The sequence below is a fragment of the Chionomys nivalis genome, chromosome 4 (genome assembly GCF_950005125.1).
Source record: "Chionomys nivalis chromosome 4, mChiNiv1.1, whole genome shotgun sequence".
Classification (NCBI taxonomy): domain Eukaryota; kingdom Metazoa; phylum Chordata; class Mammalia; order Rodentia; family Cricetidae; genus Chionomys; species Chionomys nivalis.
Window position 1 is genome coordinate 5,580,917 of NC_080089.1, and position 24,313 is coordinate 5,605,229.

At 36.6% G+C, this 24,313-nt stretch overlaps 1 protein-coding gene across 9 annotated transcripts in view; it reads right to left on the bottom strand.

The window, feature by feature from the left end:
- Gria4 (glutamate ionotropic receptor AMPA type subunit 4) overlaps positions 1–24,313 on the bottom strand; it is a 368,523-nt gene that overhangs the window by 81,358 nt on the left and 262,852 nt on the right. For all 9 annotated transcript variants that reach the window (XM_057767902.1, XM_057767904.1, XM_057767901.1 and 6 more), the window contains exons 5-7: positions 24,072–24,256; positions 8,302–8,355; positions 3,948–4,106 (exon numbers count right to left, since the gene is read on the bottom strand). In XM_057767902.1, coding sequence (XP_057623885.1) covers positions 3,948–4,106; positions 8,302–8,355; positions 24,072–24,256 — 398 coding nt within the window. The remainder of the gene's footprint in view (positions 1–3,947; positions 4,107–8,301; positions 8,356–24,071; positions 24,257–24,313) is intronic.

Genomic DNA, 24,313 nt, shown 5'->3' on the forward strand with positions numbered 1-24,313 from the left:
AAGGCCAAAGGTCACTTGTGTGCCAGGATCAAGAGATGAAAATAAAGTATTGTCATTTTTTCTAGTAGTAAGAAAGCTAAGAGGAGATGGCCCAAAAAGCCAAACCAAACTAAAACAAAAACACCAAACACACTTGCTTTCTTATAAAATGTCAATCCATTTTTTTTAAATGAAATGTAAAGTAGAAAAGGAAATGTAGTCAGTCAGTGGTGTGCAGAATAAAGGAGACAGCCAACTGGGGAAGCAAATTCCTGAAATTTAACAAGGCAGAGAGTTAACAGAAGGAAGCTGAAGTTTAGACTGGCTTTATCTTGTCAAAGGCTCCAAGTCTTTCTCATGTGACTTAATTGGGTTACAGTCTAGGAAAGCATATTTATGGATAACCATCTTATAGGTGACACATAGGAAAATAAACATTTCATTCATGGGCAGCTTTAAAACTGTTTCTTAGCCCGGAGTTATTTACTGTCCTGCCCATCAATCAGAATGCAGAACTGAACTCTTCTCAACATTTGTAGGTATAGAAGACAAACAGGCAGAATCAGTGTTCAGTAGGAGTTGGATTTTGACAGGAAATAACTAAAATCAATTCAAGATCTGTTATTCATAGGTTTATAGAATATGGAAGATACAAGTTATAGAGCTTAAAGCAAAAAAAAAAGTAACTATTTATTACAGTTGTCAGGATGACTTTTCATTTTCTACCTAAGAGCTGGGTGCAGAATGTATGTAGATACTGGCTCAGAAACGTGAGAATGAAGGTTGCTAGTAGGTGGTCATGGCACACCACGAGTTTACAGGAGCCAGATATTAAGTATGATAAGTTCTTGCTGTGAATTGCAGACTCTAACTTCATGGAGAGTATAAAGAAAGATCACCAAGAACATCCAACTTGAGATAAACTTTGTGAGAAAGTTGGAATTGATGGATAATGCAGATAAAGGTGAACGACTGCGGAGGTGGGGACTTACACTTGGCGAGAGGGACAAAGGCAGAACAGTTCTGCTGAACTGGGCATCAGGAAGGTAGCAGAGGATTATCAAATCCAAAGTACATATGGTTTCCCAGTATTTATTATTATTATTTCTTTTAGTGCAAGAAAATGATGAGGTAAGAGATCATGTGTTGATTCTTGGTTAAAACATTAACCAATTGAAATACAATTCAGTTAATTATAACTAACTCTCATTTTTATGGACTCTTGTTTTTGAACTTTTTTACTCATTAATATTTATTTGTAATCACCAAATCAGTGCTTAGTAATAATTTTGTAGGCACTTATGGGCATATATAGAGTAGTGAAACGTTTGATTCATTCAACATGAAAAGTTCCAGCTCTAGTTATACAAAGAAACAGTACAGTTTTTTTTTTCTCTCATGTTGTAAACAAGTACGGTTTTTGTGGTATAGTAGGTGGTGTTTTCCTCAAATTTGTGCTCTTCTACAGGTTATTTTATAGTTTAAAAATGCCTTAAGCATAGCATTGGTTGTAGTATAATGGTAGAATGTGAGAAGGTTCTGGTGTTTCTGAAAAACATATATATTAAGTACCTTTCCTTCGAGCATTAGTTAAGAGCTGATGACCAAGAGCTCAATGCTAAGAAAACAAAAATAAGTTAACTACAATGAATAAACCAAGATTATGATTGATTAACTGACAGAAGGCCATAACAAGAGGCTCTGGGGAACTAATATCACGTTTCTTCTAAGAACAACAGCTCAATATTTGGTCACTTATTACTTGATGAAGCTTTTCAGAACATAATCACAAGTAATAAGAATTACTGCATATGTGTATTAAATGGCTTCTGGATATCTAGAATCATGCTAAGATTCATGAAAACTTTATATGTGGTGTGATTTTTGTTATAATGTACTATATAGCTGTATTTATGAAGTTGCTGTAAAAATATTTTAAAATGTAAATGGATTTTAATGAAACAGATTATAAACATACACCCTAAAAGCATTTCACACATTATAACATAATAAATAATCCAAAGCAACCATATGGAGAAGGCAAGTTGGAAATCATCAAAACGGGGACATTAAAATGATCATTCTTACGTATTCCATGAACCTTTGATCTTTTACTCAAGGCAGCCAATTACCATATTTATTAACATCTCACTTGCATTAAAATGTCAAAAAGAAAGATTAGCATATAGTGCACATCCAATATATACTTAATTTTGAAATTTCTTGATTCTATAGGGTACCTCTCTAATTCCAAATATTGAATAGGGAAAATTGACATCCAGTTAAAAAAAACAACAAACCTTATAGTGAGGCAAACAGAATAGCTGATTGTACTCATTGATCTTAATTTTTCTATGTCTGAATCTCAAATTACATATTAAAACTCTACTTAAATGCATAGCTAAGGAAATATTAGAGATTATGATTCATTATATGGTACTCAAAACCACTAAGTTGGAGTCAGAGCAACATGCCATCATTGAGATGATATAGGACCCATCCTTTCAGATGAGACAAAATGCACCCATGAGTAGAAACGTGGCAGTACACTCATGTATGTTATAGTTAATCATATGGCTATCTCTTTTGAGAAGGCGGCACACACATCTTGGGTGTTTACCATTTTTCCCAAGTGCCTCTTTCTTGACTTTAATGTCTGTCTCTAAATTCACGTTATACTCTTTTCTTGATAATTCACACCTTCATCTAATATACATGCCTATATACTTATATGGTATATATATATAATACACATATACATTATACATATCATATCATATCACAACACACACACACACAAAAGCATGGCAGAAAAGATGGGTCAGTGATTAAAAGCACTTACTGTTTATGACTGAATTTTGTTCTTAGCACCCAATGCTCACCACTGCTCGAGACCACCCCTTGAGGGGATCTTGAACCTTCTTCTGGCCTTTTGGGAATACTCATATATACAAACCCATACACAGACAAACGGGTAAATTTAAGAAACAACTCAAAGAGCCTGGTGTTTTTAATTATTAAATTGAAAGAGAGATTGCATATAAGCTTTACATTTTTTATTTCTAACAATTCTTAAATTTATTTGCTTACTGTAAACCACTTTTAAATGTGATTTTTATCTGGGTAAAAATTAATAATGGTCATTTTCATTTAAATGGTAGTTAATGAAACTTTTTAATGCAAATCTTCAAATAGTTCACACAGAAGAAAATAATAAAAATTTTCTTGTGTTAATCTGATTACTTTGTTATTAAATGTAGACACTTTAAAATTATTTTTGTGGTGTATGTGAATGCCTGTGTGTATATGACTCGTGTATGAATGTGCATCAGTAGGTGTGCTCACTTGCACATGACCATCTGTAGGTAAGAGTCTATTCAGGTAATTTCTCTGCTGCTCCCCAGCATGTTATTTAGGACAAGGTCTCTCACTGGCATCTGCTACACTGGCTGGCCAGTGAGCTTCGGGGCTTGATCTGCCTCCACCTTCCAGATTTGGGATGACAGACATACATTGCTGCACTAGTTTATGCTGAGACTCTGAGTGCAGGTCCTCAAGCTTGCATAGCAAGTCCTTTATCCATTGTACCATCTACACAGACCCCATCATGTATAAATTTCCCAGTGTTTTGGTAGTACAAGGGCAGTGAGAAGATGCCACAATGTGTCTGAAAGAGTAAGAAAAGGAATCATAAAATAAATAGTATTGACATAGGCTTGATTGTTAAGAGTACTTGCTATTTTTGCATGGGAGCCAGGTTCTGTTCCCAGCCACCACACAGTGACTTAAAACTAATTTACAACCAGTTCTTAGGAGATCTCCCTATTCTGTCCTCTGAGGGCATCAGGAATGCCCGTGATGTACAGACGTGCATGAGGCAAAAGCACTTATATACATAAAATACATAAATAAAATGACCCAAAGATTAAAAAAGGAAACAGTAACACTATTCAAAAATAAACAAATACCTTTGGAGGTGTTTCAGATCCTGGATATTCTCTCTGATCTAGTTTCTTCCACCGATCCATTAGTTTGGTTACCATGGGCGTATTAAAATCAACCAACTGGAATCCTGTGACATTTGCTCCACCATGTATAAATCTCTCAAGAGAAATATCCTTGAAGCCCTGCAAATTGGTAGAAAACCTCATCAAATTTAGTTCACTTTGGTTCTTCAACAGTAGGTTGATGCAGATTTCCTTCATGGTCCATATAATCATAATCCGTTTGATCCAAAAAGAATCATATTATTCCACTGATAGCTAAGCAAATTGTTAGTGAGAGGTCCATGGATATGAGCTTGTAGTCAATACTATGTACCAGGCTTTATCTTTTATCAGATCTTTTATGCCAGATTTTGTGAGGATTACATTAACAGTTTATCTTTCCAGCACAATCATCCCTTGGTTACTGAATAGCCCTGATTAATTTTAAGGTAAGAAACTAAGGATCAGTAGTGTAAGGAAAACAATCTTTTCAAGGTTATACACAGATATAGTAGAGGCAAGTTTGATCAGATGAACCGATTGTTGTGTTGGCCCTTTCTATTTTGTGCTCCTTCATATTGTTATAGAAAGGTGTGCTTTTGATTTTTTAATTGCTATAATATTACCGAAGAGGAAAAGCACAAAAAGAAACCCAGGCTTTGATTCTCACTTTAGATTTTGAATTTAGATTACCCCCATGTCAAAACAGCAGGATAATACTCCCAGTATGCATTCAATAATTGTGAGTGATTATCAATTTGTTCATTTAACAGATATTGCCATGTGCCAGCCAACATGACAGCTCATCAGTAACATTCTCATTTCATTGAGAAACAAAGTAGACAACACAAAGCAAATTTATGTTTTAGAAGTGGGACAAACACTGTCCATCAATTTCTAGCTACTAAACTGTCAGTGGAGCATTTGTGTGCTTTTGCCAGATTGTAGGGCAGAGCCACAGGCAGGCAAATCATTTCACTGTTTTCTAAAGGCCACAGTAATTCAGCTCCTGCATTAGCTACTAACTGATGACATTTTTTATTTCAGTCTTAGCTTAAATGGAAGGTCTGCTAAGCCTTTTGTGTAGCATTAGCCACAGCTACAAGACACAGGCAAACTGCAGCCCTCAGAGCTACCATCAGACACAGTCTGTCAGTACACTGAAGGTAAAGGAAAAACAATTATTGTGTCTGATTGTAACAGATCTCTGTCTGTTATGGTTTGTTAATTTTGGCTATATTTGTCTGAGTACAGGCAATATTTCCCCTTTCATTTACGTTCTTATAATTTTATATAGAAAATTGATAGGATCTAGACCATGAACTGGTTTCCTTGGCAACAGTTACTTTGATCATTTAGTTTCTGTTGGAATCTACAAAGAATCATGGAACTGAAGGGTACCTAAGGTCAAACTATAATGAAGTCACTTATTCCCCAGTTAACTATCAAAACAAATAACGTTCCTGAGGGAAGGGGTGAGCCAGGAGAGCTCGTCCTCTTGTGCAGATGGCCCCTATGCTTGCCTGCACGTTACACTGGGTAATGAACAATGAGATCTCCCAACTGACTTCTCTTTTGATTTTTATTTCTAGTTTGCAGATCCTCTCCCGGGGAAATATCTCAGTGATGAAGTATGACCATTCGGAAGCTCATTACATCATCCATGCAAATAAAAGCCCATCTTTTATGTTTTCTCTGATTCAGATCAATAGTTCTTCTGTGTTTTACACACTAAGTCATGTTAGGACACTTCAGTGCAGTTACCAAAAGGAGATCACTTTGAAAAAAATGACCTTGATTTTGCAATTGTAACAAAACATTTGCTAAAATGAATCTGGAATATATGTAGCCACCTGGTGATAAGGGTAGCCAGCTATAATGACAGGTGAAGTGGTAGTCTATCATTAATTATAAACTATAATAACTATAATTATTTAAAAAGTTATTTCAGAAAGATTATTATCACATTATAAATACAATGGATGTTTATTTATTGACATTGTGGACTATATACTCGCTGAACTCATGTTTTAATCAATATTTATTTTAAGAAATTCCTTATGTTATTTCTATAGCAAACCCTCTTTTTTCATTTTGGATAACTTTTATTTCCTTTTTATCAAACTACTCTTGATAAGTCCCATGTTATAATATTATAATATAATAAAAGTAGTATGCTAACACATCCTTAACCTGTTTAGGTTCATCTCCACCTTGCTGTGTAGCCTAGGGTGGCCTTGAACTTCTGATCCTGTTGATTATATCCCTGAATTCTAGAATTACAGGCCTGCAGCACCACCACATTGATTTTATGCAGTGCTCAAGATAGAACCCAGGGCTGTGTGCATTCTAGGCAAGCGCTCTCCTAACTGAACTACATCTCCAGTCCCCTATATCATCTCTAATTTTGGTAAAATTAGTATTTAACATTAACTTGTAATTTAATACAAAATTTTATTTGGATTCTGAAAAAATTTTACATTTGTGAATCATGTATGTATACTTCATAAGAGATGGTTGTGGGATAGCTGAAAGAACTAAAGCTAGTTTCCTATATGGATGAATGAATGCCAAGAGAACCCATATTAATGTTGCATATTATAACAGCTGGGTACATGTCACTGCTCTAATCATGATAAAAGCTAGATATTTTTAGTGTGTATTATGCTTCTGTTTCAAGGAGACAGTTTTCTATTTCGTATGTTGAAATTTAGTGTAAATACTCTACCACCTGCTAAAGCTGTTTGAGGCAGGCTCTGAGATCCATTGGGAGGTTATAAATATCAATTATTTACTTTCCATTTTGCATTATCTTATTTATTCTAGCTGCCAATGTAAACCACTCATTTCTATAATAGTTTATAAAATATTGATTTTCCTCTCTGAATTCATTGTTTAAAAAGAGTAGATGTCAAAACTGCCCATTTTCAGTAATTAATTATAATCTTATCATATAGTTTCAATAAAAAGAGAGAAGCACCTGATCATAGGCTTTTATGTTACATTGATTAAAGACAAAATATATTTGCATAAAAATTTGTACTCTTACAGAAAGATGAGACAAATAAACTGTGGGGCTAATAAAATAAAAAGAAAAGAAGCACATTTTGTGATATTGCTATAATAATCCTTTTATCGCAACATTTTATTTTAGTTAAGTAATACAATATGATAATTTTCATAATGCACTGCTGCATTATATTGTGTCAACTCTGTGCTGAAATCCAGTTCATTAAACGGGATGTCTCTCTCTGAACATGCAGTGGCACACTCAACATGTAGAAAAGTATCAGGACTTAGTCTCTTCTCTACCCTTTACTAGTTTCCTTCTTCCTTCAAGAATAAGACTCTCATCAAAGAAATATGTGATGAGAAATGATAGAAAAAAAACATGAAAGTATCATTGTCTTCCCTAGGATAAGCCACATTGGGAATCAAGGTCTAAGATTGTGGTAGTTTGAATACAAATGGCCTCTTTAGGCCTTGTTGGAGGAAATGTGTTAATAGTGGATAGGTTTTTAGGTCTCTGAATTTCAAGCCTGGCCAGTGTGTCACTGTCACTTCCTGCTGCTTGAGATCCAGATGTATAACTCTCAGTTATCTCTCCAGCACTATGTCTGTCTGTATGCTGTCATACTTCTTGCCATGATGATAACTGACTAAACCTCTGAACTGTAAGCCAGTTTCATCTCCTTTCCAAGAGTTGTCATAGTGTCTCTTCACAGCAATAAGACCCTAACTAAGACAAAGATGAAACTTCCCTGTAATAAAAAGAAAGTGGTGATCTTCCATAGCTGATTTTCCCAAGCTAGTGGGTTAACTAGAAGTACTCAGAAAGCCTTGTTTGAAACTATACAAAGACATGTCTAGCGCATGCAATCAGATCATTCCATGTTGTTTGTTATCCATCTCTATGTGAGTTGAAAGACTGATGCAGTTTAAAAACATTATTTCCATTCAAACTATTTGTGTAATTAGTCATTATTGCTTGTATTTGTGAAAATTGAAAAATATATGCATCTGTAGACTAGCGTTTATCATTTAGACAGTGAAAAAGCCAGTATTTAATTTGACAAGTGATATCATGGTAAAGCCAACATTATAGTTACTTTTAAATGTTTCCCTGGCAGATCCAATAAAATCTGCATAAGGTACATGCTGAATTAAAACATGATTATTATTTTGAATCATTTAGATTATTAAAATATGGTGATTATTGTAATAACTCAGCTTGAAGTACAGTGAATAGTCTAACCATTGACTAGAGCATTATTTTAAGACACAATTCTGAATACTTCAATTCGTAGTGTAAATGTAGAAAAACAAGATTTCTTACCAAATTTGCGATGATATAATGGTAGCCTTTGACATGCTTCCCAACACTCACAATCTGTTAATACAAGGAATGAGAGAAAATCAATTCAACTTTACCAACACATTACTTAAAACACTAAAAGAGTACATGAAGGTGGGGAAAGGGGTGGTGTCAGTATAAGAGGATATGGGGGGGAGGGAGTGTGAGAATGAGTATGAATTTGATCTAAACACATTCCAGTCATGCATGAACTTCTTAATAAATACAAATTTAACTAGGACTGGTGAGATGGATCCCTGGTAAAAGTGTTTACTACCAAGCCTGACTAATTGAATTTGATTCCCCGGGCATACTTTGTGAAATAGAGAAACAACAGCACAAGTTGCCATGCAGGCACAAAATAAAAATTAATTAATTACTGCAGCATAGTTTTCTATGGAAATGTGATGGGAAAACAATTTCATTTGACTTATACAAGTGGAACACTGTAATCAAAAGAACTCATAGACCACATTAAAATATAGGCTAAAGTAACACTATTATTTTAGTTCATTTATACTTTATTAATTACAAATATTTTTCCTACCCTTTGGGAAAAGCTAGAATATTATAATTTCCTAAGAGGAGGATACATTATTAGAAAAGAAACAAAATAATTCTGGTTCAGAGAATTTACTCTTTGAGAAGAAATATCAAAGAGGTGAAATAAAACACAGGAATATCAATGAATGGAATTTTATGATTACACATGTATCAACAAGCAGAGGGAACTAGGGAACTGCTACATCTCCTTCTTAGGTGGCAACAGACAAATTTCAGTGAGCACCAGAGAAAGCAGGTGCAGATGATTAATAGGCGCTTGTGTTAGTCGGGGACAAACAGTGCTAGTTTCAGGGTTCTGTACTTAGAAAGATGACTCTGAAACTCTTTTTAAAAAACATTTTCATTTGTTTTATTTTTAAGAAATATATGCATTCTCATAAAGACAACAAATTTCTAAAGAAAAAGATTAAGTGGATGTAATTCATTGACCAATTGATTCTAACCCCTACCGCAAAAATAATTTAAACCAGTGGATTCAATGCATATTTCTACACTTAAACCTCAACGTACTCTGCTTGTCTGTTAGGGAACACATAATATTTAGCCTCTTGATTTATTTAAGAGATGTATTTAACTTCTACTCTGTTCAGAGGGGCATCTGTTACTTTTATTATTAATTAAACTTATTTATTTATTTTACATCCTGACCACAGACTCCTGAACTCTCCTCTGAACCCTTATGATGTGACGAAGGTATCAGCTCTTTATGCAGTATCCAAAGTGCTTCTTATACAAGAACTTCACATTTTCTCTGTCTGGACCCTTTTCACCTAAGGAACTTTCATCTGTCCCCTCTTAAAATGTAGACCTAGGCATATTTGCAGATAATAAATTAAAAACAGGGACTAGGGACAAGGTTCAAACTTTCTGACTATGAGGACTGATCTTCAATTTTGAAAAATTTTCAGGCAATATCCCTTAAGATATCACCCCTCTCCCCAAAAGAGTATGCATCTGCATGTGGCCACTTATACATTTTTTTCTCAGATTCTAGATTTTCAAAACACTATGTGTGGTACAAATTCAAAATTTAATCTTCATGATTAAGGCTGTGATAACTCTTAGGCAAGATGGCTCCATTAACATACTAAGCCCAGGCCAAGACAAAATACTCAGTGTATGCCTTGAGTAGTAGGCACATAATTTTTGTACTCCATGTTGACTGTGTTGTTGACAGTGTTCTGACTTTACATAGGATCTGTGCTTACACTTGTGATGACTGATCATAAAGTTCCTCTGTCTGGGTGAGCACTGAATTCCATCCATATCAACCTCATCTCTTACCTCTCTTTATCATAGTCATCTTTTGTTCTTATCCACTGAAGGTTTTCTTTATGTACAGCTATAAATGTATGACATTTTATATACAATTTGTACATTTTAAATCTGTTCAATGTATCTACCCTATAACTTATTCATCAATTCAAATTTCCTTTGAAAAGCTTGGCACAAAGGCAAAGAAAAACAATACACTGGCAGAATTATAAAGAAAAGTCAGCAAGAGGATATCCTAGTTCAAATCAAAAGCAAGTTGGGGTGATTTAGAGGTTACAATGTAGCATCAAGGAAGCCAAAACAGTAACTCAAAGCAAGAACCTTGAGATAGGAACTGAAGCAGAGTATGTGCCAGAACATTGGTTACTTATATAACGGGCTTGCTTTCCATGGTTTGCTTAACCAGCTTTCTTACATAACTCAGGGCCACCTGACCAAGGATGACACCACCACCAATGGCCTATATATTCCCACATCAACTATTAATAAAGAAAATGCTGCAGTCAAATCTTCACCAACTGCACATCAGATAGAGGACTGATCTTCATAATATACAAAGAACTCAAAAACTTGACATCAAAAGAACAAATAATCCAATAAAAAAATTGGGTACAGACCTAAACAGGAAACTCTCAACAGATGAATTTCAAATGGTTGAAAGACACCAAAGGAAATGCTCAACATCCTTTGCCATCAGAGAACTACTAATCAAAACAACTCTGAGATTCCACCTTACACCTGTCAGAACGGCTAATATCAAAAACACTGATGACAGCTTATGCTGGAAACGATGAGGGGCAAGTGGAGCACTCCTCCATTGCTGGTGGGAGTGAAAACGTGTACAGTCACCTTGAAAATCAGTATGGTAATTTCTCAGAAAATTAGGAAACAAGGTACCACAAGACCCAGCAATACCACTTTTAGGTAAATACCCAAAGGAATCTTAGCCATACCACAAGAACATGTGCTCAACTATGTTCATAGCAGTATTATTCATAATAGCCAGAATCTTGAAACAACCAAGATGCCCCTCAAGTTAAGAATGAATAAAGAAAAAGAGGTACATTTACGAAATAGAGTACTACTCAGTGGTAAAAAAAAATAATGACATCTTGAAATTTCCTAGCAAAAGGATAGATCTAGGAAAAAAAACACATTGAGTGAGGTAATCCAGACTTATAAAGACAAATATAATATGTAGTCACTTATAAGTGGCTTTTAGACATACAATAAAGAAAAACCAGCCTCCCTACAATCCACAGCCCCAGAGAACCTAGACAACAAAAGGATCCTAAGAGAGACATACATGGATCTAAATTGGAAGGAGAAAAAGACAAAGTCTCCTGAGTAAATTAAAGCATGGGGGGGGGGGTCCCAGGAGAGAGGATAAAGGAATGGAAGCAGAGAAAAATGTACAGCTCAATAAAGACAATGAAAACATAAAGAAATTGCCCAACAGATTTTCTACAGGCCAATGTGACAAGTTATTTTCTCAACTGACAACTGTAGCTAATGTCAAGTTCACAAAGGACCAACCAGCACAGGAGACATTTACTGAGTTGTCACATTGGGTAAGATTGAGTGATTGAACATGGACTGAGAAAGACAAGATGATTTAATATTCTGGAAATCTCAGTTATAGTCAGGGCCAAAGGCATCAATAAGGAATACTTGTTAACGGGCACATAGGTGGGAAAGTTCATGCACTTGAACAGAGTCGGCTTAACAGATTCCTGCCTCTAGGCCTCAGCTGGCTCTGCGGCCATCAACAACCAATTCTATATCTCTTTCTGGTTCACTATGTCTTCCTCTGCTATGGTTATACAGCCTCTTTGACCACCCTTTAAGTCTCAGACCAACCCTGCCTTTGCATTCTTATACAGTCAGGCTGTGACTTCCTTGTTATTGCAGTCAGAACCCTGCCAGTATTCAAAAACATCCATTTAAGACATAAACATATTACTGATACAGTATGCAGAGCCATTAGAAACTTGGTCCTGGTCACTCCATAAAAAAACAGTAAATTCTAGATTGTTAGCAAAGAACTACAACCATATGCTGTGTGTTTTTAAAAGTTGAAGACTCATCAGACCACAGGAAACAAAAAGGAAGGAAATTCTGGAAGAAAAGATCTCGCAGAGTGTGGTGAGCACTGACATTAGGGAAGAGAGGGCTGTAGAGAACAGCTGTCTGAAGATACTTGCCTAAAGATGTTATAGAGAGATCACAACATTTTCTGAGCCAAGTCCTTTTCCTTGACAAAGCAGACACACTGCACACACTATAGGGAAGCCTCTTCATCCCTTCCCTACATGGGGCGAACATGTTAACAAGAATGTACCCAAGATGGAAATTTTTTTCATGAAAAAACTACAGCTCATACTCCAAAAATAAAATAAAATAAAATAAAAGGGAATAGTGCCCTATATAAACACACTCTAAACTTTGTTACTTAAAATTTTAAAGGACTGTATCAAATGAACAATTTCAAACTTGGGGTTTTACCAAAGTAGAGAATATTTTCTTTAAAAATAATGACAAGGAGAAGTAGTGGTAAAGAAGTGGGGTCCCCTGAAATTTAATAGGTGATGAGATTACATAAATACTAATTATGAAGTGTCTGCTTTGAGTTCTGAAAAACAGATTAGGAAGGATGCACTGGATATATTGACTGTCACTGTCACAGGAGTTTTCCTTTTCAATAACATATGCTTAAGAGAGATGACAAATTTGAACCATGAAATTGCTCTTTCTTGCTTCTGTTTTAGCAAACACTTACTTCTTTGGAAATATTAATGATGCTGGTCAAATAACTTAGTTGTAAAACCATGAATATGCATATAAATAAGTCATGTCATGATGTTTATGTCTGAAATTGTTACGAGCAAATTGTCATTGATATAACTTCTAATTCCTTCTTATGACTTGAAAATTCATGTCTCTACAACTACAGACTCAGACCTCACCTGAGAGGTTTGTGCGAGTGGACATCAGTTAATGCAGAAACTTAAAACTGGCTGAAATTCAGAGAATAGTGTCTGTGGTGTGCTCGCCTACAAATGAGATATTTGTATCATAGCTTCTCCCCCACAGGCTAAGGTACTATTCCTAAAGAGGGGGCAGGATGATTATAAGAACCAGAATGTAGGGAGGACCAGACTGACACAGTGCCTTCTGGACAAGACAAGGCTGCTGTACTAATGAACTCAGCATCTGTGGTTTCTGACAAAAATCCTGGACAAGATCAAGCCAGTCAGTTTTCTAGAATGGAGAAGGCAGAAGCTCACAGGCCCCCACTTCAGCTGAGGGGTTATTTGCAGGCTCCTGAACAGGTCAAGTCTTTGGTAAGTGGATGAAGCTCCAGTGGAGGGCCCTATATCCATGAGTGTATGATAAGCACACACTGGACTTGGTGAGTTATTTTTTTTAAAGGACAAGAAACTTAGGGTGTTAGGGGAGGGAGATGGATCTGTTGTAGACTATTACTTTAACTGGCAAAGATGTGTGCATTTGTTTCTGCTTCATTTGTTTAGTTGTGTAAAGGTGTGTTGCTTTTGTTTATGCTGCATTTGTTTAATTCTGTAAAGATGACTGCAGTTTTATCTTGCCTGCCTAAGGCACAAGATTGGTCAAATAAAAAGCTTAATGGCCAGTAGCTAGGTAGAGGAAGGATAGGTGGGGTTGGCGGGTAGAGAGAATTAAGTAAAAACAGTAATCTAGATTTGGGAGGAGAATAAGACAAAAGAGAAAATGAGAAAGAAAGGAGAAGCCCACGGCCAGAAGCCAGGTAGTCATCAGACAGAGAGACATGGAGGAAACAAGAAAGTAAGATATACAGAACGAAAGAAAGGAAAAAAGCTGCAAGGTAAAACATAGATAATGGGAAACATTATCTATAAAACAAGAGCTAAGATAAAGCCTAACATTCATAATTAATAACAAGTCTTTTTGTCATGATTTGGGAACTGTTTGGTAGCCAAAAGAAAGCCTGCTACATGGATCTGTGAGCAGTCAGGGAGGAGGGTGGCAGCATATGATCAAAATTCATTATATGCATGACTGAAGTACTAAATGAATAAAAATATTATATTAAAAAGTTAAAGTTAGTATAATTTTCTAAAGCATTAGTATATTCATTTTAATTCATAAAGTGAGTAAAGATTTGTCCTCACAGTCAAACTTTATGTAAGTCTTTAACTAGTGATTGTTAATAAAGCATCCAGAAGTGATTCTACGAAGGGTCTGTACATTACCTCAAACTATCAGTGTTTGCTGTGTTAGGTAATGTCCCCAGCTAAAGACACATGATTGCCTACTTAAATTTGAATGATTCTGGTTTGTCTTTTAATGCGATCTTATAAATTAGGTGGGAAGACCTCCCTCAGATGTCACCCTCTTTCAGAAAAGTCAGTGGCAGGGAGAAATGGTAAATCCCTCACTGGCTGTGTGCTGAGACTGTACTGGTGCTGCACCCAAGAAAATACCATGAGAATTTGCTAATATTTCCCTAAATATCCTTGGATGTTGATTCTCAAGATGCTTCAAAACATTTTACTTAAAAAACACAGCTTTGATGTACTTTAGTTTCATTAACACACAAATACAGGCAGTTGAAACTACAACCTCTTTAGGACATACCAGGATTTTAAGTCATGGCATAGACTATACAAATAGAAGAAAATAAAGTACCCAGACAAAGAAAAATGAGGCTGTGATGCATGAGAAGAGCTCTGGGGGAAGTGGAGAATATGAGTCCTGGACCGCCCTTTTAACAGAACATATATATTTCTGTGTTATGTATATGTTTTGAATTTTCTTTTTTTCTTGGAGATGACATCAAGATTATAGAAATTTCTAACTTGGAATAATTCTTGTCAGGAATGAAAGATAAGGAAGAAAGGGAAGGAAGGGAAGATAGGGAAGAAAGGAAAGGAAAGAAAGGAAGAGGAGGGAGGGAAGGAAAGGAAGGAAGGGAAGGGAAATTAGGGAAGGAAGGGAAAGAAAGCAAGGAAAGGAGGAAGAGAAGGTAGGGTAGAAAGGAAAGGAAGGGAAAGGAAAGGAAAAGAAAGGAAAGGAAAGGAAAGGAAGGAGGGGAAGGAAGGGAATGAAAGAAGATAGGAAAGGAAGGAAGGGAAAATAGAAAAGGAAGGAAAGGAAAGAAAGGAAGGGAAATGGGGAAGGAAGGAAAGGAAAGGAAGGAAGGGAAGTTAGGGAAGGAAGGGAAGATGGGGCAGGAAGAAAAGAAAAAAAGGGAAGAAGGGAAGATAGGGAAGGAAGAAAATGAAAGGAAGGAAGAGGAGTAAGGGAAAGAAAGGAAGGAAGGGAAAATTGGAAAGGAAGGAAAGGAAAGAAGGGAAGATAGGGAAGGAAGGACAAAGCTGTGTATAAGTTAATTTTCTCTCCCTGGAAGTTCTTCATAGAATCTTATTCATTTCCTTTAAGGGGAGATAGGGTCTCTATCTGGGCGAGCCTCTTGTTTAGCAAATGGCTTTGATTTAAAAGTTATTTAACTAGCCGGGCGGTGGTGGCGCACGCCTTTAATCCCAGCACTCGGGAGGCAGAGGCAGGTGGATCTCTGTGAGTTCGAGACCAGCCTGGTCTACAAGAGCTAGTTCCAGGACAGGCTCCAAAACCACAGAGAAACCCTGTCTTGAAAAACCAAAAAAAAAAAAAAAAAAAAAAAAAAAGTTATTTAACTAGAATGCTGAGGAGACAATTCAGTTGGTGATGTGCTTGCTTAGCAAGCACAAGGAAGACATGAGTTATGTCCTGAACAGCCATATACAAACCAGGTGCAGTGGCAGGGACCTGTCACTCCAGTGCTGGGTGTCGGGGTCCACATAGACAGGGAAGTTTCCACAGCTTGTTGGCCAGTGAGGTGGAGTTTGACCCAGGAAGACATTGGTGCTGATCTCTGTCTTCCACAGGTGAATGCAGGACTTGGTGTATTTATATATAAAACAAAGAAATAAACAAAAACCCCAGACAAACCCAGAAGTAGGTTAGCTAGTGGCTCATCAGGTAAAGATTCTTACCGCCAAGTGTGACAACCAGAGTCTAATACTGAGGACCCACATGGTAGAAAAATAAAACACACTGGAAACTGTCCTCTGACTTGTGTGTCAAGTTGCACAAGCTGGCACACCAACCCACCTTCCCCTCACAAAACACTAAATATAAAAGATATTTAGTTAAATACATAAAATTACCAATCTTAATAGAAAATATATCTATATTACTTGGCACTTCAGGTCCTGTACACACACACACACACGCACGCACGCACGCACGCACACACACCAATACATAAGAGAGAGAGACTGATGGAGAGACAGAGAGAGAAAGAGATCATTCAGCAGATATTTGTAGAATTAATAAATACAGAGGAAAGGCTATGAGGTTCTACTCTGTACTTGGTTTAGTCTGTACTCAGTGTGTAAATTTACATAGTGCTTTACTATCAAACATATGACCTGAACAATTCTGTTAATTATTTTTATTTAGAGAAAGCAGGGTGTTTTGAGATCATCTCAGTGCAGTTTACTTTACGTAAAGAAAGGAAAAGTTAAGCAGTAAACTATGCATTTTCTAATAAACAAGCAAAGAAAAACACAACAAAAATATCCTTGAAACATTTTGAACGATCTTTGAAAGAATGAAAACACATCTATGCTTTAAAATGGTATAATCTGTCTTGTCTGATCCCAAGTGTCAGAGTTGAGCATCCTGATAAAAGGGTTTCAGGAACAGTCAGAATACAGTTCTAACCATAGTTCTGTGAACATTCCATGGAGGAGAATGTCAGATGATTACTGAGACTGCAGTATGATTTTGACGAGACTTTTTTTTAACTAAAAAATAATTTACTCTTTTTAGTTTTTGTTTACAATTGTCTGTGTCTGGATCCCTACTGAGACCAGAAGAGGTTATCAGATTTTGTTGTGGAATATTATTTTAACTAGGCAAAGATGTGTTATATTCATTTATGTTGCATCTGTTTAATTATGTAAAGATATGTTGAATTTGTTTTACCTTTCCTGTCTATGGTACCTGATTGGTCTAAGCATAGCTGATAGTTAGGCATGAATAGGCAGGGCTGGCAGCCAGACGGAATAAATAGGAGAAAAGAAAGAGAAGAGAAAGGAGAGAACAAGGGAGAAAGGGAGATGCCCAGGGCTAGCCAGCCATGCAGGCACCAGCCAACTAGATGGAATAGGGCATACAGAGGGAAAGAAAGGTAAAAAGCCCAGAGGAAAATTGTAGATGAAGAGAAACAGGTTAAGTTATAAGAGCTATCAAGAAATGAAGATAAGATTAAGTCCAAGCATTCAAAACTAATTCTAAGTCTCCATGTCATGATTTAGGAACTAGTCAGTGGCCCGAAAGAAAGTCTGCTACAAGATCCCATTGACCTGGAACAATAGACAGTTGTGAGCCACCATGTGGGTGCAGGGAACTGAACTCTGGTCCTCTGCAAGAGCAGCCAGCACTTTTAATAGTTGAACTATCTTTCCATCCCCATCAGAGACAGATTTTAATGTCTAAAATATAGTTAAGATAAAATTCCATGATTTTTGTTTGTTCATTTTTGACCACTGGGTTAAAGAAGGACATGGGGTGGCAGTTGGACACTTCAGTGTTGCACTAGTATAGTGTTTGGGGTTATAAAACAACAAATGTGTATGAAAATAATATGAAAGGCTCCTAGGATAAACACTTAGATTGATATGAAGACAATTTATCAAGTCTAGCTTTATTGACTGTGCTGGGAAGTGGACCTGGGTCCTGTGTAAGAACAGCATGTGTTCCTTACTGAGAATCCATCCAATTTTTGGTTGGTTCTAGGATTTGTTTTTTTCTTATCCCTGTTATTTGTTTTTTGTTTTACTTTTGTGGATCAATGTATTCTTTGAATTCAGAAAAGAAAAACAATTCAATTTATTTGATTGGAGCTGGTTCAAGTAAGTGGCAATAAGCTCAATTTAATGTTTTGTTATATTCCCAGTGCCTTAAGTGGCATAGTCAGTGTTACGTAAATACATAACTTTTCTGTTACTTCATTTAGAACAGGAGTTGACAATAGCTTAAACTAATTGCTTTTCACAGATTTGTTCTTGTCCAAAAGACAAAATTACAGCAAACTTAAAGCTCTTAATTTGCCTTCCACTTAAAAGTCTAGAATCAGGCTGTTGTGAGGAACTAGAACAAGTTTCAAAGGTCTCTGGAAGTTCATCCCGGTCAGATGGCATATATGGATCAGAGCCAAAGTAATGGACAAAGCAGTTTAACTGTGCACAGTTTGGTGCTGCACCCTCCTGGAAGGATCTGACTGACTGACTCCTGGCTCAGCTGCTGATGCAGACTGAATCTCAGAGATTTGTGTCAGCACAGAGATATCCTCAAGCCTAGGCTTCCTTTACAATTCTGATGCTCATGTTTAGAAATGTTCAGAATCTATATCTAACTATCATTTTAAATCGCAAATACATTTATAAGCACAAATTAGTTCATGACATTAAAAGTTTGGGACATAAGTGCAGAAGAGAAAATGTTCCTTACATTCCATCACCCATAAATATATTTTGAAATGATAATGTAATCTATTTTCACTAGGGGTTTGAAAACTGATACAAATGAAAATGTGAAAGAAGCAATTACATCAAAACAAGCCACCACAAGGTCTGCTGGTTTTTATAGAAATTTCAGAAGATGTTCCTTTAATTTCGATTGTTTCACTCTTCTAAAAGAAGGCAACCTTTCAAAGACATTCTTTTAATCAAGCCTATTTAGTATTTGTTTTTCTTTTCTACTTTAAAATTTTTATCAAAACAACTTTTATTGATGTCATAAGCATACATAATTGAATAGTGGTATTCAAACACATTTATATTGTGTGTTGATAAACTCAGGTTATTTAGAATATCCACAATCACTATCATTCTCATCTCTTTGTGAGGAGACATTCAAAATCCATTCCATGAGATGGGGCATAGGGACTAGGAAAGGAGACTGGAAGAATACAAGTGGTGTAAAGACAGAAATGATAAAAATTAGGAAAAATGGAGAGGGAGCTTTAATTGGTGATGAATGAAAGAGGTCAATACAGAAGGAGAGGGTGGGAGGAGGCATGAATTACAGTAAGGAGATTCAAAAAAGTCTCAAGGAATTATATTATTTCATATTTAACTTAAGTTATTTATACATACATGTGTATGTACACATATACATGAACACACAAACATGCACATTTATCATCTATCTATCATCTATCTATCTATCTATCTATCTATCTATCTATCTATCTATCTATCTATCTATCATATATCTATCTATCATATATCTATCTATCATCTATCTGTCTATCATCTATCTATCTATCTATCTATCTATCTATCTATCTATCTATCTATCTATCATCTGTCTATCTATCTATCTATCTATCTATCTATCTATCTATCTATCTATCATCTATCTGTCTGTCTGTCTGTCTATCATCTATCTGTCTGTCTGTCTATTATCTATCTATCTATCTATCTATCTATCTATCTATCTATCTATCTATTTATCTATCTATCTATCATCTATCTATCCATCATGTATCTATCAACTATCTATCATCTATAAGATACATATGACGCTATATCATTTGGACTGACAGTATTTTTCTCAAAAGCCATAGGATCATCTAATAAGATCTCCAGCTCAAGGACTCCCCAAACAGGATAGGCTCTTTTTATGTCCTATCTATTTCAAAATATGCAACACATACCATCAACTCTAGTCATCCTTCTGTGTAACAGAAAGCTAGAGCTTATTTCTCCTGTGTGGCTATGATTTTTGTATCAATTATCAAGCATGCCCCATCTCTCCTTTCACATTCTCTAGTCAATTTTCACTGATTACTTTTTACAGAACACTTAATTTAGTTTCTGAAATATTTTCTGTTGTTTATTTAATTAATGAACAAGGATTATTGTTGAAACATGGGCACTGCACGCATTCTTAGTAGCATTTGGCTCTCTCCTGTTCAGATAGAATTGAGAGTGAAATCAAGAGTGGAGAAGCAGCTCAGTGATACGAGAGCCTGCCAAACACACTAAGAACAGCCTGGGTTCAAGCCTCAGTGCCAAGCAAAATACAGAATTAAAACAAGACATCTTACATGTGATTCTTTTTAGAACTATAAAAGCAGATAATAGGAAATAATCTTGTTTCCCATCAGGCATAGTGTTTCTTGCAGGAGTGAGTGGAGTGGTGGGCTGCGTTCCGGCCACCCCGGCTCCCGCATGGCTAGCTTATGCCCCGAAATAATTACACAGAAACTGTATTCTTTTAAACACTGCATGGCCCATTATCTGTAGCCTCTTATTGGCTAATTCTCATATCTCGATTAACCCATTTCTAATAATCTGTGTAGTACCACGAGATGGTGTCTTACCAGGAAGGATTCTAGTCTATATTCGTCTGGGATTGGAGAATCATGGCGACTGCCTGACTCGGCTTCTTTCTCCCAGCACTCTGTTTTGTCTACTCTGCCTACCTAATTTTCTGTCCTATTAAAGGGCCAAGGTAGTTTCTTTATTAACCAATAGACAGATGACCCTCCTCCATCAGGAGGAAGCAATCATTATCACACAAGCAGGAAGACATCTCCTTACAGGACAGTGGGCCTTTATGAATAGACTTTGTAAGATGTCTACCATAGTCACAAGTTTGTTATTTACTCCTACATATGTAGCCCTGATAGGAAAGAAATCAACTACACTTTAGCAAAAAAGAATAGGAATGGTAGATGATCAAGTTTCTTTTTTTTAAAAAAAATATTTATTTATTATGTATACAATATTTTGTCTGTGTGTATGCTTGCAGGCCAGAAGAGGGCATCAGACCTTATTACAGATGGTTGTGAGCCACCATGTGCTTGCTAGGAATTGAACTCAGGACCTTGTGCTTGCTAGGAATTGAACTCAGGACCTTTCGAAGAGGAGGCAATGCTCTTAACCTCTGAGCCATCTCTCCAGCCCCCGATGATCAAGTTTCTAATTTCTTTGAAATGTTAACAGAAAAAAAAAAGAGAAGGAGGAAGAACAGGAGGAGGAAAAAAAAGAGGAGAAAGAGAAGGAGGAGGAAGGAGAGGAGGAAGAGAAGGAGAAGGAATAGGAGGAGAAGATCAGTCTCTTCAGAGTAATTTAAGGCTTAGAGTTTATTCACAGTACCCAGCAATGCCAATTTTCTTCTTAGAAACCAGCTAAGGCTCTAAAACATCAGCAGTTTTGAGCACTGACTTATCTGTCCAGCCTGGATTGTTAAAGTGCAGGTGCTAAGTGGAAGGTCTCTCCAGACTCAGTCTTTGACAGGCACCTGGCAGTCCCTGCAGTTGTTGGAATTGGCTGTTCTGAAGAATTCATCCTGAGTCAAATACTCAAATTCTCGACAGGGGCAGTGTGTGTGGATGGGAGAGAGTGGGATTGGAGCTGGAGTCACTGCTGTGCTTGTGAAAGTCAGGGAGAAGGCTTCCTTGGAATTCCACAAATGCTCATTATGATTTTTTTTAACCTGGGTTGAATGTCAGTGATTTGTAAACTTAGTTTAATAGTTCACTAAAATAGGATAGATTCTTTCTTCAGTGAAGTGTTATTATTTTCTTTTACAAAGGGATAACAAGAGGTAGACATATTGCCAATCACTCTTATGTTGTAAGTAGGGCCCACAACAAACAAAAAAAAAAAAAAAAAAAAGGAGTTTAGCACAGCTTAATGCTGTAGCTCCTTTAAGAGAAGTTTTCCTGATTAAACAGTAGCAGAAAATAACATCATGAGGTTTTGAAAAGGCAGCTTCCTGGGCCGTGTTGCCAGTAGGAACTCTTATTCTTTTAGGAGGTTTGGCTACATAGCACTTGAATGGGGTTTGCAGGCCCGGGTGCTTGTATGCCCACTTGGGGTCAGGAGGAAAGTAGCTGAGTCCATGCCCACAGCTCAGCACTCCCACCTGGGTAGGCAGCAGAATCAGGTCTACTAGGCGTGCATAGGCAGGAGAGCATGGTGAATTCCTGATGTCATACAAAGAGATATTTCCAAGCCGTGAAGTGTGCTGCATGGCAGATTTAGCTTTCACTTAGATAAAAAGGGATTATATGCTGCAAATGCTACCCAGAGTTGAGGTGGTGAGAATGGCTCCCACCCAGTGGTCCCAAAGGCTGCAGTGAACTACCTTCACCATATTTAAAGCCCGAGAGAGGCGGAGCCAGTACTCAGGGCCTCTGAGACCAAGCTGCTTAGCATTTTAAACAGTGCTTCTTGACAGAAAAGGATTTCAGATACACAATAGGACAGATTCAGACGTAAAAGACCACTAAACGATACACAGTGTGTTTAAAAATTTTATGTAGGTTTGGGAGAGAGAAGCCATGTAGTCCCACCTTTGACAGACGCTGGAACTTTAACTGGTAAACCATAGCCACGAGGTGATACACAGGTTAATGAATATGGGTTAAATTAAGATGTAAGAATTAGCCAATAAGGATGCTCACCTTCCTAGACCTGGATGGAGGGGGGAGGACCTTGGACTGCTCACAGGGCAGGGAACCCTGACTGCTCTTAGGACTGGAGAGGGAGGGGGAAGGAGTGGGGGGAGGGAGAAAGGAGTGGGAGAAGGGGGAGGGAAAAGGGAGACGGGGAGGAGGCAGAAATTTTTAATAAAAAAAAATTTAAAAAAAGAAGCTAGAGATAATGGGCCAAACAGCAATTTAATTAATACAGTTTCTGTGTGATTACTTTGGGGCTGAGTGACCCAGAGCAAATAAGCAGGCTCCTCATACAGCACTCTTATACCACTGAGTTGTTTCATTGCTTAAAATTCAAAATGTCTTTTATGATAAGCTTTTCCAATTGCTAATCTACACATGGAAATAAATACTAATTTATGAAAACTAGTGATGCTCAAACCAGAGAGACTCAATTCAGAAATGCTAATATATGAAATGCTAATATAGACATGCTAATATGTGAAAACCGGAGATGGAAAACTTAGAGTTTGTGGGTATTAAGAAATTGCAAATACATTTTGCCTTTAAGTTTTATCATTAAATACTAAAATGACTGAGTGTTGTAAATGAATTCCAAACTGAGAGGTTTTCTATTCGAAACTCAATCACATAATTTTGCAGTTAAAGTATACACAATGAATTAATCAACTCTGAATTATACTATTCCAAATATATTTTGAATAAATATGAGCAAAAATCCACAAGGCCACTAGATGGCAGACAGGCACTGCGATTGTGGTGGAAGGCTGCCTCAAAGTATTAACTGTGTTCAGGTCAAGGAAAGCAAATGCTACCTATATTTGCATAGTGTTTTCCTACCAATTAATACAATGACATAGCTCAGTTTTTATCTTTTCCTCTTCAAATATAATTGACAGCTATTTGTTGGAATCTTTATAAAAATTCTCCCTTCTGAAGGAAAGTTGAAAAATCATGTATGATTGGCTGGTAGCATTTATTTAAAACATCTGATAGAAACATAACACAACATAGAATGTTCTACCTAATCATCTTTTATTTTTAAATTTATTTGATAATTTTCATGCAACTAACTCTCAAAGCCATATAAAGGCCCTTTAAGATTCTCTAACATTTGATGACACTAATCTCCAAAATTCATATTAACAAAGGCCAAGAACTCCCAGCGACTAAGTGTCCTTCTACTGTTTATATTTTTACAAGGTAGAATTGCCCATAAGATTTAAATGGCCTGTGGCAGTAAAGAACTGTCATTTTGTCCTGGAGACAAATCATGGGAAATTCCAGTTTCTCATATTGTGAACTAAAAGTCGTATGGAGACAGATCTGGAATGGGTCAACATTTTTATCCAATTTATAACTGAGTAATAAGATGAAGGCCAAGACTTACTTGTTCTAAAATGTTCTGAAGCCTCTCTATCTCACAGTCTATCACAAACTTCTTCTCTTGTCTTCTGTCAAGCTCTTCTAGCAGTTGCCTGTAGCTGACATCGTTAAAATTTTCCACACATATCGCACTGACATGCCATCCATTCTGTCCTGCTTTCTCCATAATAGCTTGAAGGATTGAATATCCTATTGGGGAGAAAAAAAAGTTCATAAAATTATGTTTTTAACTTATGTAGAGACTGG